The sequence below is a fragment of the Ranitomeya imitator genome, chromosome 6, assembly GCF_032444005.1.
Source record: "Ranitomeya imitator isolate aRanImi1 chromosome 6, aRanImi1.pri, whole genome shotgun sequence".
Classification (NCBI taxonomy): Eukaryota; Metazoa; Chordata; class Amphibia; order Anura; family Dendrobatidae; genus Ranitomeya; species Ranitomeya imitator.
The window spans coordinates 124,349,516-124,365,156 of record NC_091287.1 but is presented as its reverse complement, the minus strand read 5'-3'; the positions used below and the strand labels follow the sequence as shown (position 1 = coordinate 124,365,156).

General features: G+C 44.4%; 1 protein-coding gene across 1 annotated transcript in view; it reads right to left on the bottom strand.

Annotated features, from left to right (window-relative positions):
* Positions 1 to 12,705, bottom strand: part of SH3BP5 (SH3 domain binding protein 5) — an 86,214-nt gene extending 73,509 nt beyond the window's left edge. Inside the window, exon 1 of the mRNA XM_069730055.1 lies at positions 12,430 to 12,705. Coding sequence (XP_069586156.1) covers positions 12,430 to 12,507 — 78 coding nt within the window. The 5' untranslated portion in view covers positions 12,508 to 12,705. The remainder of the gene's footprint in view (positions 1 to 12,429) is intronic.
* Between the last annotated feature and the right edge of the window lie 2,936 nt (positions 12,706 to 15,641).

The following is a 15,641-nucleotide window of genomic DNA, read 5'->3' as shown; positions in this document are numbered from 1 at the left end:
CTAATTCATCTCTCTCCTCGCTACTCCTCTGCTTCCCCCTCTGCAAATCTCTTCACTGGCTCCCATTCCCTCAGCATATCCAGTTCAAATTACTAATACTGACCTACAAAGCCATGCATAACCTGTCTCCTCCTTATATCCCTGACCTAATCTCCCGATATCTTCCCTCACGTGATCTCTGGTCCTCCCAAGACCTCCTTCTCTCCTCCACACTTATTCGCTCCTCATCCAACCGCCTCCAAGACTTCTCCACGTCCGAATATCAACCACATTCGGATCCTTCAGACGGGACCTGAAAACCCATCTCTTCAGGAAAGCCTACAGCCTGCACTGACCCCGCTACCGCCTCACAAACACCGGCGCTCCTGCAACCCTCAACCTACTGTCTCCTTCCCCACCATCCTGTAGAATGTAAGCCCGCAAGGGCAGGGTCCTCGCACTTCTGTATCAGTCTGTCATTGTTAGTTTTCTTACTGTGATATCTGTAATTTGTATGTAACCCCTTCTCATGTAAAGCACCATGGAATCAATGGTGCTATATAAATAAATAATAATATGATGTGTGTCTGGAATATAGTAGAGCGTTGTATATAAATGGGGTTATACAAGTTCACATGTCCAGAAATCATCAGTTTGAAAGGGATCCAGTAGCAATTGGAGATCTTAGTAGGAGAAAAGATTAGTAAATGGCTCCGTTAAACAGCCATCCACTTTTCCTGCCATTGTAACACATTTTCTTTTGCTAATTGGTGACTCAGTTTCAATTGAATGATTACCGGGCATGTGAATATAGCCTAAGTAGTAAGTGGGGGTGAGGGTGCATCAGTGGGGTTTTTGCTCGTATATTAGGCCCCTTTCACACATCAGGTTTTCGCCGTTAGGCTAAATCCGACGACAAAAACCTGATGTGTGAAAGGGGCCTTAAAGACATATTTAAACCTACAGATCACAATTATTCCACGACACCTAGGGGACCAAATTAGAGTATAGCTTGGTGTTTTAGAAAATTAAAGTGGCACAAGTGTCAGTATCATGAAATGTTTCCTATACCAGTACATGTATACCTAAAAGGGGGGAATGGATATTCAAAAGCTCAACCTCTTAGAGAGATTTTTTTACTTATTGTAAAAACAGCACTAAACAAATGCAAAGACGAGAAAATGATCAAAACACTGCAAATAAGAATAAGCCGCCAACAAACCGCCCCTAGTCATTATTGCATTTTCATTTTTTTGTGCTTTTCCATTTGTCTATTTTGTGTGTTTATTTTTGGGCTACACTTTTATTTTTTAAATGTTTGCGATTGTGGGCAGGGTGTGGGTTTTCCACATGTTGGAAAAGGGTGCTTTGTTTTTATTTTAAATAAAACACTTTTTTTCTGACTGTGTTTATGTACCATATAACTATAGGATTAGTAATGGATACCCCATAAATATTACCTCACTTGCCAACGCTACAGTGCAAGTGTGAAAGAGTCGGGCAAAGCACCAGAATTGGCACATTAAATAGTTGTGCCTTTTCTGGGTGGCTGCGGGCTGTTATTTTTAGGCTCTGAGGGGGGGCAATATCCATGGCGCTTTACCAGCCTGAGAATACCAACTCCCAGCTGTCTGCTGTAGCAAGGCTCGTTGTCAAAAGTGAGGGGGAACCTACGCTTTTTTAATTATTTAAATAAAAACAAAAAGTGTGGGGACCCCTTTACTCTTCATAACCACACTATCTCTGCTCTCGGGCACACTGCAGTCACTCACTCGCTCGCTCGACTGTGCTGTGTTTCAACATGTCACAGCCCAGTATCGAGTGCGCGGTAGATTTTTCTTCTCTCCTCTGTATTCATTGGCAGAGCCCCGCAAGCATTTGCTGCAGATTTTTTTCAGCAAATTTCACCCTTTGAAAAGCTCATGATGAAATCCACAACAGATATCAGGGTAATAAAGAATTAAACTTCTGCAAAGATGTTCTGTAACTTTTTTAACAACCCAAAGAGTGAACAAAACACCATCACCAGCAGAGCACCTACATTAAATTTCTACACCGAGTCTCCCATTTTGGTTTCTTTGGTCTAATTTTTATACTAGATTTCATGGATGTCATGTATACAAATTATTTATCTTAGTAATGCTTGCTGGCAAAAAGCCAACGCCAAGACTGAGGAAGAGATCGCACAGAAGGTTGGGTAAAGTCCGCTGTAATTTCCTGATGAGTCATAAAACAACCTGGGTTTAAAGAGAAAAAAAAAAGGTAAAAGGGAGACTGTCAGCCCAAAGTGACACTATAGACTAAGCACATAGGCCTGGATTAATCAAGCAGTTTTTCTAGAATTTTTACGTAAAACTGCTTTAAATAGGGTTTTTTTTGTTTTTTTCCCACAAAACGTTACTACTTTTGTTGCTTTTACCTCAGTCCCAGGCCGGTCTGACAAATTTGAAAATGGATGAAGCTTGGTTCAGAGTTGTTGTGTCCAATAGCGGCCTAGAAATTCATCATAATTTATTAAAATGGCATTCATTACGAAAGGAATGTACTCCAGTCCTGGACTGGAGTACATTTCCTACAGTGGTTCATGGAAGCAGAAAAAGATGCACCACATTCATTAAAGGGGATATCCGGGACTTGATATAAAACTAAAAAATGTGCCTATTGTGCACGGTGCCATTCTTCTCCGGCACAGAGTGGTCACAGAAGAATGAGTGTAATGTTATATTATGTAATGTGAACCGAGACATCCGGTACTGTTTATGTTGCCCAACGGTAGGGAGAGTTAGGGTTAACAGTTAAGACTAGAACAGATTGAAGGGACAGAGACAATTTCCTGTCAGGACAGGATAGGGCCCAGTGTGGGTAGAAAGCAGACCCAAGGTCTGGTCAGTGAGCAGTGCCGCAGGTCATGGGTGTCCCTATTGTGAGTGGTGACAGAGGATAGCGAGATCCTAGTGGAAAGAAGCAGAGAAGTGATCGAAAGATATACAGTTAGGTCCATATATATTTGGACAGAGACAACATTTTTCTAATTTTGGTTATAAATATTACCACAATGAATTTTAAACAAAATAATTCAGATGCAGTTGAAGTTCAGATTTTCAGCTTTCATTTGAGGGTATCCACATTAAAATTGGATGAAGGGTTTAGGAGTTTCAGCTCCTTAACATGTGCCACCCTGTTTTTAAAGGGACCAAAAGTAATTGGACAGATTCAATAATTTTAAATAAAATGTTCATTTTTAGTACTTGGTTGAAAACCCTTTGTTGGCAATGACTACCTGAAGTCTTGAACTCAAGGACATCACCAGACACTGTGTTTCCTCCTTTTTGATGCTCTGCCAGGCCTTGACTGCAGTGGTTTTCAGTTGCTGTTTGTTTGTGGGCCTTTCTGTCTGAAGTTTAGTCTTTAACAAGTGAAATGCATGCTCAATTGGGTTGAGATCAGGTGACTGACTTGACCATTCAAGAATATTCCACTTCTTTGCTTTAATAAACTCCTGGGTTGCTTTGGCTTTATGTTTTGGGTCATTGTCCATCTGTAGTATGAAACGAGGACCAATCAGTCTTGCTGCATTTGGCTGGATCTGAGCACACAGTATGTCTCGGAATACCTCAGAATTCATTCGGCTGCTTCTGTCCTGTCACATCATCAATAAACACTAGTGACCCAGTGCCACTGGCAGCCATGCATGCCCAAGCCATCACACTGCCTCCGCCGTGTTTTACAGATGATGTGGTATGCTTTAGATCATGAGCTGTACCACGCCTTCACCATACTTTTCTCTTTCTATCATTCTGGTAGAGGTTGATCTTGGTTTCATCTGTCCAAAGAATGTTCTTCCAGAACTGTGATGGCTTATTTAGATGTTTTTTAGCAAAGTCCAGTCTAGCCTTTTTCTTCTTGATGCTTATGAGTGGCTTGCACCGTGCAGTGAACCCTCTGTATTTACTTTCATGCAGTCTTCTCTTTATGGCAGATTGGGATATTGATATGCCGACCTCCTGGAGAGTGTTGGTCACTTGGTTGGCTGTTGTGAAGGGGTTTCTCTTCACCATGGAGATTATTCTGCGATCATCCACCACTGTTGTCTTCCGTGGGCGCCCAGATCTTTTTGCGTTGATGAGTTCACCAGTGCTTTCTTTCTTTCTCAGGATGTACCAAACTGTAGATTTTGCCACTCCTAATATTGCAGCAATTTCTCGGAAGGGTTTCTTCTGTTTTCGCAGCTTAAGGATGGCTTGTTTCACCTGCATGGAGAGCTCCTTTGACCGCATGTTTACTTCACAGCAGAACCTTCCAAATGCAAGCACTACACCTCAAATCATCTCCAGGCATTTTATCTGCTTAATTGAAAATGACATAACAAAGGGATTGCCCACACCTGTCCATGAAATAGCCTTGGAGTCAATTGTCCAATTACTTTTGGTCCCTTTAAAAACAGGGTGGCCCATGTTAAGGAGCTGAAACTCCTAAACCCTTCATCCAATTTTAATGTGGATACCCTCAAATGAAAGCTGAAAGTCTGAACTTCAACTCCATCTGAATTGTTTTGTTTAAAATTCATTGTGGTAATGTCTGTAAACAAAATTAGAAAAATGTTGTCTCTGTCCAAATATATATGGACCTAACTGTATATGTGATCGATCGGAGATGGGTCCTGGGAGAGGGCGCCTAGCGGTAAGGCCCAGGATTATAACTCGGAGAGGCGATGCACTAAAACGGTGCAGAGTAAATGAAACGAAGAAAGTGCCCGGGTGGGAATTCTAAAGCGTCAGTGGCAGAGCAGTTGGGCACCGAAGATTGAGAACAGGACTCTTGCTAACTGATCTGCAGCACAGAGCTGGGCTGTGGTGAAGCAGAATGAAACAGTGAAAATAGAGAAACAAGCCCGTAAAGAGGAAGGAATAGAAATGGAGTGTGAAAAATGCCACGTATTGGGAAGTAAACTTTCATAAAGCTGTGTGCCCACTATTTACTGTATACAATTCCCACAACGTTATTGTTAAGTAAAGAGTTTATTTTGGACTCGTTGAAGTCCTCATCAACATCTGGTCCTGGCCAACCAACGTCATCGGTAACATGCGGCCTGCACGGGTGTAGCGCCCCCATAACACCAAGCCAGGACCCTCACTTTCATGTAACGTCTTGGTGTAAGAGACAGGTACTGCCCTGTGCCATGTTAGAGTGAATGCAGACTTTCATGCAAATCCTGGACAGCCCTCTAAGTCTTTGCCCGGGTTGGCATGTATAGTCAGGACAGATAGCTAGCCATCTTCTACCCATAGAAGAATGATCCTGTGTGAGTGCATGTGTATTCAGACATCTGTAAACAGCCGTTTTATCTATTGCATATGGGCACCACTATACGTTTTATGAATTAACATATTGCTTCATAAGCAATAAATTATCCTCAAAAAAAGGTCATATAATTCCAAAATAAGCAGAAATACACAAAATTTACATTTTTCTCATACAATTGATACCCACGAGGGAGAGATGCAAGAAATCCAAATCTAGGTCAGCGTTATCCATTAGCAAGATGTATTAAAAAAGTCAGTGAACCCAGAATGGGACTGTAAGGCAGAGTGGCACAGTCTGAGCTGGAAGGCAAGTGCTAGCAATACTATACAGAATGTCACCGACCTGACAGCCAAACGCTTAACTGCTCCGCTCATATGCCACTCACTGCATTCCTCTGTATCCAGACAAATAAAAAGCTCTGCTGCAAGGCTACCATTTTAACCACTGAGCCACCACACTGCTCATAAATCATGCTTTAGGGGTTTTTTGGGGGGGGTTTCGGACATTAAAAATTCTAAAAAAAATAAACAAAATTTGTACATTTTTCTGTCTCACAGGGGGAAGTACTTCCTCCTACCTGTGTCGAGACGTCAGTGAAGCATGTGACTGAATAAGTTTGGCGTGGGCCCTGCTATGTTCAAAGCAGTACTTCTTCAATTCTTGTTCAGCATTGTCTGCAGGGCTGACATCACAACAACAATGCTTCAGCCAATAAGGCTACGTTCACACTAGCGTTGAGCGACGCAACGCACGCAAAAACGCGGCAAAACGCACGCAAAAACGCTGCGTTTTGCGACGCATGCGTCGTTTTTTGCCGAAAATCGGACGCAAGAAAAATGCAACTTGTTGCGTTTTCTTGGTCCGACGCTTGCGGCAAAAAAGACGCATGCGTCGCACAACGCAACAAACAAAAACGCATGCGTCCCCCATGTTAAATATAGGGGCGCATGACGCTTGCGTCGCCCGACGCTAACCCGACGCACACTAGCATAACGCTAGTGTGAACGTAGCTTCACTGAGCTCAGCGGCCCGTTATGTCTACCCGGGCAGTGACGCTGCGCTCAGTTATTGACTGTAGTGCTGTCGACGTTTCTTTAAAATCGCATAGCACTCTGACCAGTATTTCTCTATGGGGCAGCTCCCATCTTCCATTTTTTCTCTTCCGTATTACACTTGCGAGTGAAATCGCAGCATGCTGCGATTGTCCATGTATCTCAGCCGAGAAACGCCAATGCAAGTCTATGGGTGCGAGAAAAAAAAAAAAAAAAAAAACACCATACGGATCATCAGTGTGATTTGTGAGAAATTCTCAGGCATTGGGCAGGTGACAGGAAAGGCTCAGCCATTATTTGCTCATTTTGCAGGTGTGTGAGAAAATCTCACCATACGGATGAGATACGGATGACACACGGATACTTTTTTGAGAAAAAAAAACGCATCCTGGCATTGCACATGGATGAGATACGGATCACCATACGGAGAACATTTGTGGGATTCTCAGCAGACAAAATCGGACAGATTTTTTATACGTTGGGTGCGACTCCAGCCTTAGACATCAGATTATGATCACATTTTGCACCCATGACTGACCGTTAAAATGTAAATTATATTTTAGAAGGTTCTTAGGGTACCGTCACACACTGCCATTTCGATCGCTACGACGGTACGATTCGTGACGTTCCAGCGATATCGTTGCGATATCGCTGTGTGACACGCAGCAGCGATCAGGGATCCTGCTGAGAATCGTACGTCGTAGCAGATCGTTTGGAACTTTCTTTCGTGGCTGGATCTCCCGCTGTCATCGCTAGATCGGTGTGTTTGACGCCGATCTAGCGATGCGATCTAGCGGTGCGTTCGCTTGTAACCAGGGTAAACATCGGGTTACTAAGCGCAGGGCCGCGCTTAGTAACCCGATGTTTACCCTGGTTACCAGCGTAAATGTAAAAAAAAAAAAAAAAAACAGTACATACTTACATTCCGGTGTCCGTCAGGTCCCTTGCCGTCTGCTTCCCACACTCACTGACTGCCGGCCGTAAAGTGAAAGCAGAGCACAGCGGTGACGTCACCGCTGTGCTGTGCTGTGCTTTCACTTTACGACCGGCAGTCAGTGAGTGCGGGAAGCAGACGGCAAGGGACAGACACCGGAATGTAAGTATGTACTGTTAGTTTTTTTTTTTACGCTGGTAACCAGGGTAAACATCGGGTTACTAAGCGCGGTCCTGCGCTTAGTAACCCGATGTTTACCCTGGTTACCCGGGGACCTCGGCATCGTTGGTCGCTGGAGAGCGGTCTGTGTGACAGCTCCCCAGCGACCACACTACGATTTACCTACGATCACGGCCAGGTCGTATCGCTGGTCGTGATCGTAGGTAAATCGTATAGTGTGACGGTACCCTTAGCCAAGTAAGGGCTAGAAAAGACAAAGCACAAGAGTCCATAAGGCTACGTTCCCACGATGAACTTTTAATGTTGCAACTTTTCTGCACCTATTACGTAAATTAGAAGAGTTTTTTCTTCATTGAGTGTTTTTTTTACCTTTTTGATTCTTTTTGGTTGTTATACTTTAAATAAAGCTGCTTTTTATATATACCTTTTATTTGGCTTTGACAAAACTTAATTTGCAGATTGCATGCGTTCTTAGTGCGTTTATCTGCGAATTCTCTGCATCTAATGCAAGTCCATGCGGACAACCGTACATAAAACTTAGCGTACTAGAATGAGAAGTTGGCGTGGCATCATCTGCTGTCTTTCTGGAGGCGACCTCCTAATGGAGGAAATGGGAACAAACAAGACAGCTACGTAATGGTGGTAATCAATGTGCAATAAACCACCACATGACTACATTAGGTGTGTGGTGCTACAGACGGGCACATCACCAGTGAGCGAGTATATATGGTACTGTGGACTGCCGCCCTCTGGTGCCCTTCCAAAAGGAACCTTGGGAACAGTAAACAGTTGACCATGATAACAGCACACTTTCGAGGCTGCAGATCTGCAATGTCTCAGCACTTTCCAGATCTAGGTTTGCCACCAAGCTGATTAAGGGAACCAGTGACAAAATGCAGTCATTTCTGAAGGAACAGAGAAGAGATAGGTAGATTGATATCATTTGTGGCAAAGGATTTAGCATAACTTGTCATTCATTGACCGAATTCATTGCAATTCTGGATATAGGAGTCCAGTGGGCGGTCCTAATCAGTACTCCATAGGCATCTCTGTATATAAACTCATAGGAGGTTAGTCAACAAGTAGGTCTACCTTCTACCTATTGTCTTCTAATGAATGAGCAGGGATTTAGATCAATAATTGACTCGTTATATTGATTCTTCTCCCATAAATCTATATACTGTATTATGGGTTCCTCCTGTCCATATGACCGGTGCTCTCTATCTTCAGTTGACAATTTTATGGTTTTTTTTTTTTTTTTTGCTTAAGTGATAACAGGAGCCATATTCAAGAACAACAAGAAAACAGGAGTGAAACTGCCGCACGCTCATGTTAAAGATGTGTATCACATGGAAACGGCATGTCAATACATTTCTATAGCTGTCACAGGACCACCATGATCACTTGTTTAACTCTGCTGTGGAACCACGGGGTCATATAGACCCCAGCGCAGAATAAATTGAAATATTCCAAAACTGATCAATCTCAGACATTGACCCATGTATTTTCAAGTAAGATATTTCTGCTTATGTTGATGATATTTTTTATTTGTTTTTCAATTTTGCTTCAAAGTTATTTTCAATTTTCTGTGTTTGGGACTCTCCTTAGTGTCTGACATTTTATTTTAATATTTTCTGTTTATTCACAGGTTTTGTAATATAATTGTAAACAAACAATGGCTAGACGAACGGTGATGACTCCTGATGAAATATTGGCAGCTTTGGATGCTTCTAGTGATGTCAATACTGATAACGAAGGTAATTTGGAAGATAATTTGAGCTGGGTCGAAAGTGACGCAGAACAAATCTGCAGCTTGTACAGCACTGCTAGAAAAACGAATCGGTGGCCAGTGAGGGTCTTTTATGGAATGATTGCCCATGTTATTTTTTTTTTTTTTTTAAATGTACTGAATTACACATCTAAGAATTTGGACAAACGCAATAAGTTCTTGAAGGAAGTCGCAGTTGCACTGATCACTCCATAAGCGAGTCAGCGATTGGATGTGCATCAAACGCCAAAAGATGTCAAGCAAACCATCCGCAGCTGTGGAATTTTGCAGGCGCCATCAGACGTTCCAAGTGACAACAGTTACAGGACGGTACTATGTTTGTCCTCGATCAAAGGACAAAAAGACGAGATTTGTTTGCAATGACTGCAAGAAGTTCATGTGTGAAGAACATGGCACTATGACACGCAGTGAATGCAAGGGCTACATTTATTGCCAGATCATTCGTTGTCATTATGTTTTTACTAAAACCCACGCAGTTTCAGTTATTGTGCTTTTTTTATTGAATTTGAATACTTTCAATTATTAGTAAAGCATTTTGGTATAAATTTCAGTTTGTGTTTGAGGATGACAAATAAATCACTCCAAAGTTATGTTTGATTTCATAACTGTGTTCTGAAATTATGACAGAATAAAATTTGATTATTCTGAACAGCCAGCATGTTCATTTTAATGAAATATGACGATTTTGAGCCTGGGGTCATATAGACCCCAAGGTCCAAAGCAGTGATTTTTTTCATGGCTCCACAGCAGGGTTAAATGGTGGGGGGCCGACAATATGGTAGTGTGCATTCTTGACCACCGCTCCATTCATTCTCTAGGCTTTTTCCAGTAGAGCCCATCGGGAATTAATGGGACGATGGTCAGGCATGCGCACTGCAGCTCCATTCTAACTAGTATAAATGTGCCCCATTGGGGAAAAAAATCCCCCCTTCTGCTAATCAGTGCAGTCTCAGAATTAAGTAAGTTATCGCCTATCAGATGTAATATATGATCTGCTATCTGTATCACCCTACCTGTCCTCTCCATTCCACTAATGAGCTAAGACTGAGGCCTTATTCACACCTCTATGTTTAAAACACATACATGAAAAAAACCGGTACAGGTGTCATCAGTATTCTGCAATAGTGCGTCATTCGTGCGTCCATTTTTACCAGCAGCGTTTTTCATGGATGAATAAATTACAAACAAAGCTTCTCCCACCCTTTGCAATGTTAAATACGGACAGCCCAACAATGCCATTCGTGTCCTCTGTGTGTTTTTAATGGACCCATAGACTTGTATTGGCACCGTGATAACGGAAAAAAAAAAAAAACAGACATGTCTGCATGAATTTTGCAGGGATACACCATCCATAAAAAACAAGGATAAGTGTAGAGCACCACAGATTATAATGGGTACATGGTCTGTCAGTCAAAAAAAATACGTATATGCAACACAGACGTCTGAATGAGGCCTAATCAGAACCTCCCAATCGTGTGTCCAGGACTTCACTCGTGCTGCACCTGTTTTCTGGAATGCACTACCCCAAACAATCCAGTTACGGTAATTCCCAGTACTGACACATGCCCTAAAAACACATTTCTTTATCCTATCACCTCACTATTCCCAGTTCTCCCTTAGTAGCACTTTGTACACATACTGGCTGGTGACCGGCTAATGCAGCATTATTCAAGTGCCCCTATTATATTAATAGCTGGACCTTACATGACAAGTACTTTTATTTTTACCTTTTGTGTCCCCCCCAACGTCCTCAGACTGTAAGCATGCGAGCAGGACCCTCACTTCTCTTGGTATCTGATGAATTGTGCTATTCTGTAATGTCTTATTGTATGTACCAGTCCCCTCTGAATTGTAAAGCGCTGCGGAATATGTTGGCGATATAGAAATAAAAATTATTATTTTCACTGGAGAATCTCTATTTTCAGGGAGACACTATGAAAAAAAAACAAAACAGATCATGGCACTGGAGGTAGATCAGGGCATCGATCTTTACAGTCTAGCTTTCTGAAAGATCAATTTCCACTTTCCTATTGTTCTGGAAGTTTTTTTTACATCTGCGTTTCCACGATAGGAGGAACCGTATAGTGACTCTCCAGTAGGAAGCTAAAAGCTCATGCAGATGTCCATGGATGTCGGAGGGGCCACAGGTCTCCTAACCCGGGTGTGAGAAGCCATCAACCTCCTGTCGGGAGACCCCCAGCCAGTCTACGTTAGTGGTCCTCGCTCGTACCTATCGGCACAGACATCTGCATGAGCTCTGACACTACAGATCCCATGTAGGACATGATCTGATCTGTATAGTTACAAAACTAACTAGAATATATCCAGAAAGGTCTCCTCCATCAGACGCCTGCACTCAGAATTAGAGACAGCCTTCAGGCAATTACAGCAGCTCCAATTAGATGTGATGATCTCATTAAGGACCAGACATGGCCACACATAACAACAACGCCTTTCTCTGCCTGTTTATATACACGTCACTGACCAACGAGACCCCACATCACTGCCCCAAACCATATTATACAAAGAAAATTCAACTTTAGCAGATTTCCTCCATTCCTTACGCACCCGTCCTATTAAATTAGCGATCAGGAGAACAGCACCTTGGCCAAAGCAATCAAATGCCCTCCAATCCTTTGTTTCCGAACCACGTGCAGCACTACCTGTGCCATGTGGCAGTGTGGGCAGAAGGAATATATAGGAAATAGTGACGTATGTGGACTGTACATACAGACCAGATACATACACATTATATACTGGGAGACCCTCACAGACCCCCACTCCTTTAGGATCTTACGTCTCCCTGCCAATGTCGGGCACGGTCATGTACCCAATGCTTGTTCTTAAAGAGCCCTTTCCATTGAATGAATCCAGCTGTGGTTTATATGTGAAATTCTGGCATTTAATCTGACATTGTGATGGGAGAGCACAGGTGGGGTCGTGCCAGCAGTCACCTCGCCCCGGGCACCCTGTATGGTACATGCCACCCTGCAGATGAAGGGCTTGTGCCTGTACACACCGGATAGATGGCTACATACAGTAATGTTACACCATGCCCTGTCATTATACCGGGGCACAGGGTCCTCACAGACTGCACCATCACGTAGGATCCCTGTGGTGCCCCCATGCCATGCTAGGACCTGCAGCGTCCCCGCGGTGGCACACAATGGCAGTGCCCGTGCACCCCGTACCTGTATTCTGGGGTCCACCTCCTCTTCCTCGGGCTGCACAGTCTCCTGGCCTTTGCCTCGTATCCCCGTTGTTTCCATTATGCGGCAGACATACGTGAGTGAGGAGGCTGCCGGTACCGGAGGACGCAGGGCTGAGCTGCTCACCGCCTCCTCCCGTCTCCTCGGTGCTCAGTCCCGGGCACACACTGCAGGAGCGGAGCCTGTGCGCCGCCGCCGAGAGCTGCTCCTAGCCTGGAAATGAGGAGGCAGAGGGAGGAGCAGCGCCGCCCCCCGGTCACTGCCGGCACTGCTGGGATCACACTGAGCAAAATAATGGGGCCGTCCGTGAGATAACTGGCCGTGTGAATGAGGCCCAACTGTCTCTACAAGAATGTGAGACATAAAATATACACATACAAGGTCTAAATGTGAATGTCCTTCCTCCTGTGCTGCCCTCATTGGGGGCTACTCCTCAGTATTAGGCCTCAGTACCCCTGAACAAGTCCTGAGTCTCCTATTAGCCCCATAAAAGGGACGAGCTTGTCCTTCCCACATCTGATGGTCCGGTATAAATATGGAGGACGCTAATTACCCTTTTTTCTGCCGTATCGGAACTAGCAGCGTGTTTTGTGGGGGACATATACGGATGGCGTGTAGGGAACATAATGTATCTTTCCAGCAGATATTTGCACAAATTAGGCCTTACCATCAGTACCTCACAGATTTGTTCCCATTGTCCATAGTATGATCTTACCGCGTGTTTTTAATTGATATGTTACATAGGTGTGTTACATAGATGCATCCTTTAGAACAGGCCCGCACATAATACCACCCACGGGCCACGAGGGAAGGTCGTCCGCGGAGCTGTCCTGGATACCACCACTCCTTCAAATTTTCAAATGTATTTTTGTATTTCAGACGCGAATACATTTGTTCACTGTGGCGCCAAGACTGGGGCAGAGCAGCGCCCATCCGCACCCACCCCAACGTGCAGCAGCGTGAGGAGGTCAGCACACTGCTTACATCACACTGCTGCCGGCGCCCCAAGGGCAGAGGAGACGTCAGGCTCTGGAAAGCACGCCAGGGAGGAGCTGAAGAATAAATTTCATGTTATTTTAAATGAAAGGGGAGGGTTTATGTGGCAATTTGGGACATTATGAGGGACATTATGGGGCAACAAGGGGGATTGTGAAAAGGGGACAATGTACAGCGAGGGGCAGTGCGTTGGGGGACTTGGAAAGGGGAAGTATGGGGGAGATATGGAAAAAGGCAGTATGTGGGGGACTGTTGTGAATTCTGTGGTCAAGCTCTCTCCTGTGGTCATGAGTGGTACTGCGGCTGGTTCTGTCTATGAGCTTCCTCTGGTGGATGTGAGTGGAGCTGCGGCTTCTGAGTTTCCTTCCTCAGGTGACGAGGTTAAGTCGTTAGGTGCTGCTCTATTTAACTCCACCTAGTTCTTTGTTCCTGGCCTCCAGTCAATGTTCCAGTATTGGTCTTGCTCTCTCCTGGATCGTTCTTGTGGCCTGTCTGCCCTGCATAAGCTAAGTTCTGCTTGTGTTACTTTTGTTTGCTATTTTTTCTGTCCAGCTTGCTATATTGGTTTTTCTTGCTTGCTGGAAGCTCTGGGACGCAGAGGGAGCACCTCCGTGCCGTTAGTCGGTACGGAGGGTCTTTTTGCGCCCTCTGCGTGGTTGTTTGTAGGTTTTTGTGCTGACCGCAAAGCTATCTTTCCTATCCTCGGTCTATTCAGTAAGTGGGGCCTCACTTTGCTAAAACCTATTTCATCTCTGTGTTTGTGTTTTCATCTTTACTCACAGTCATTATATGTGGGGGGCTGCCTTTTCCTTTGGGGAATTTCTCTGAGGCAAGGTAGGCTTATTTTTCTATCTTCAGGGCTAGCTAGTTTCTCAGGCTGTTCCCGAGGCGCCTAGGTCTGGTCAGGAGCGCTCCACGGCTACCTCTAGTGTGGTGTGATAGGATTAGGGATTGCGGTCAGCAGAGTTCCCACGTCTCAGAGCTCGTCCTATGTTATTAGTAACTATCAGGTCACTTGTGTGCTCTTAACCACCAGGTCCATTGTGTTTCTGAATCACCAGATCATAACAGGGGACATTATGAAGAGGGCTGTGTGAGGGATATTATGTGTGGGGGCAGTATAGAGAAGGGCAATGTCGGGGGATAGTTTGGAGAAGGGCAGTGTATGTGTGTGGGGGCAGTATAGAGAAGGGCAATGTGGGGGGATAGTTTGGAGAAGGGCAGTGTATGTGTGTGGGGAATATTATGTGTGGGGGCATTATAGAGAAGGGCAATGTGGGAGGATAGTTTGGAGAAGGGCAGTGTATGTGTGTGGGGAATATTATGTGTGGGGGCATTATAGAGAAGGGCAATGTGGGGGGATAGTTTGGAGAAGGGCAGTGTATGTGTGTGGGGGATATTATACAGTATGTGGAAGCATTATAGAGAAGAGCAATGTGGGGGGTTAGTTTGGAGAAGGGCAGTGTATGTGTGTGAGGGATATTATGTGTGGGGGCAGTATAGAGAAGGGCAATGTGGGAGGATAGTTTGGAGAAGGGCAGTGTATGTGTGTGGGGGCAGTCTAGAGAAGGGCAATGTGGGGGGACAGTTTGGAGAAGGGCAGTGTATGTGTGTGAGGGATATTATGTGTGGGGGCAGTATAGAGAAGGGCAATGTGGGGGGATAGTTTGGAGAAGGGCAGTGTATGTGTGTGGGGAATATTATGTGTGGGGGCATTATAGAGAAGGGCAATGTGGGAGGATAGTTTGGAGAAGGGCAGTGTATGTGTGTGGGGAATATTATGTGTGGGGGCATTATAGAGAAGGGCAATGTGGGGGGATAGTTTGGAGAAGGGCAGTGTGTATGGGAGGGTATTTTGCACAGGAAGCACAGTGAGGGGCAATTATTTAGGGGCAGAGCATATGAGATATTTTTATTCATGGGGCAGTATAATGATACTTTATTTTTAAGGGCACCGTGTCGGTTGGTGCTGCTGAAGACGAAGAAGAGGGAAGTCTTGAGAGCCAAGTTCTGGGCATGAAATCTCATCATGGCGTCTGTGCTACATGGAGACAAAAGGGAATCAGAGAAGATGTCACCTATAAGGTACCTGGATGTAAATGTTTATTTGTGATACTATGTCTCCTCAGTACTGGGGTTCATGTATGGTCCGCAGTCTGATGATGGATGTTAACAACAACTCCCTCATGTGCTGACAG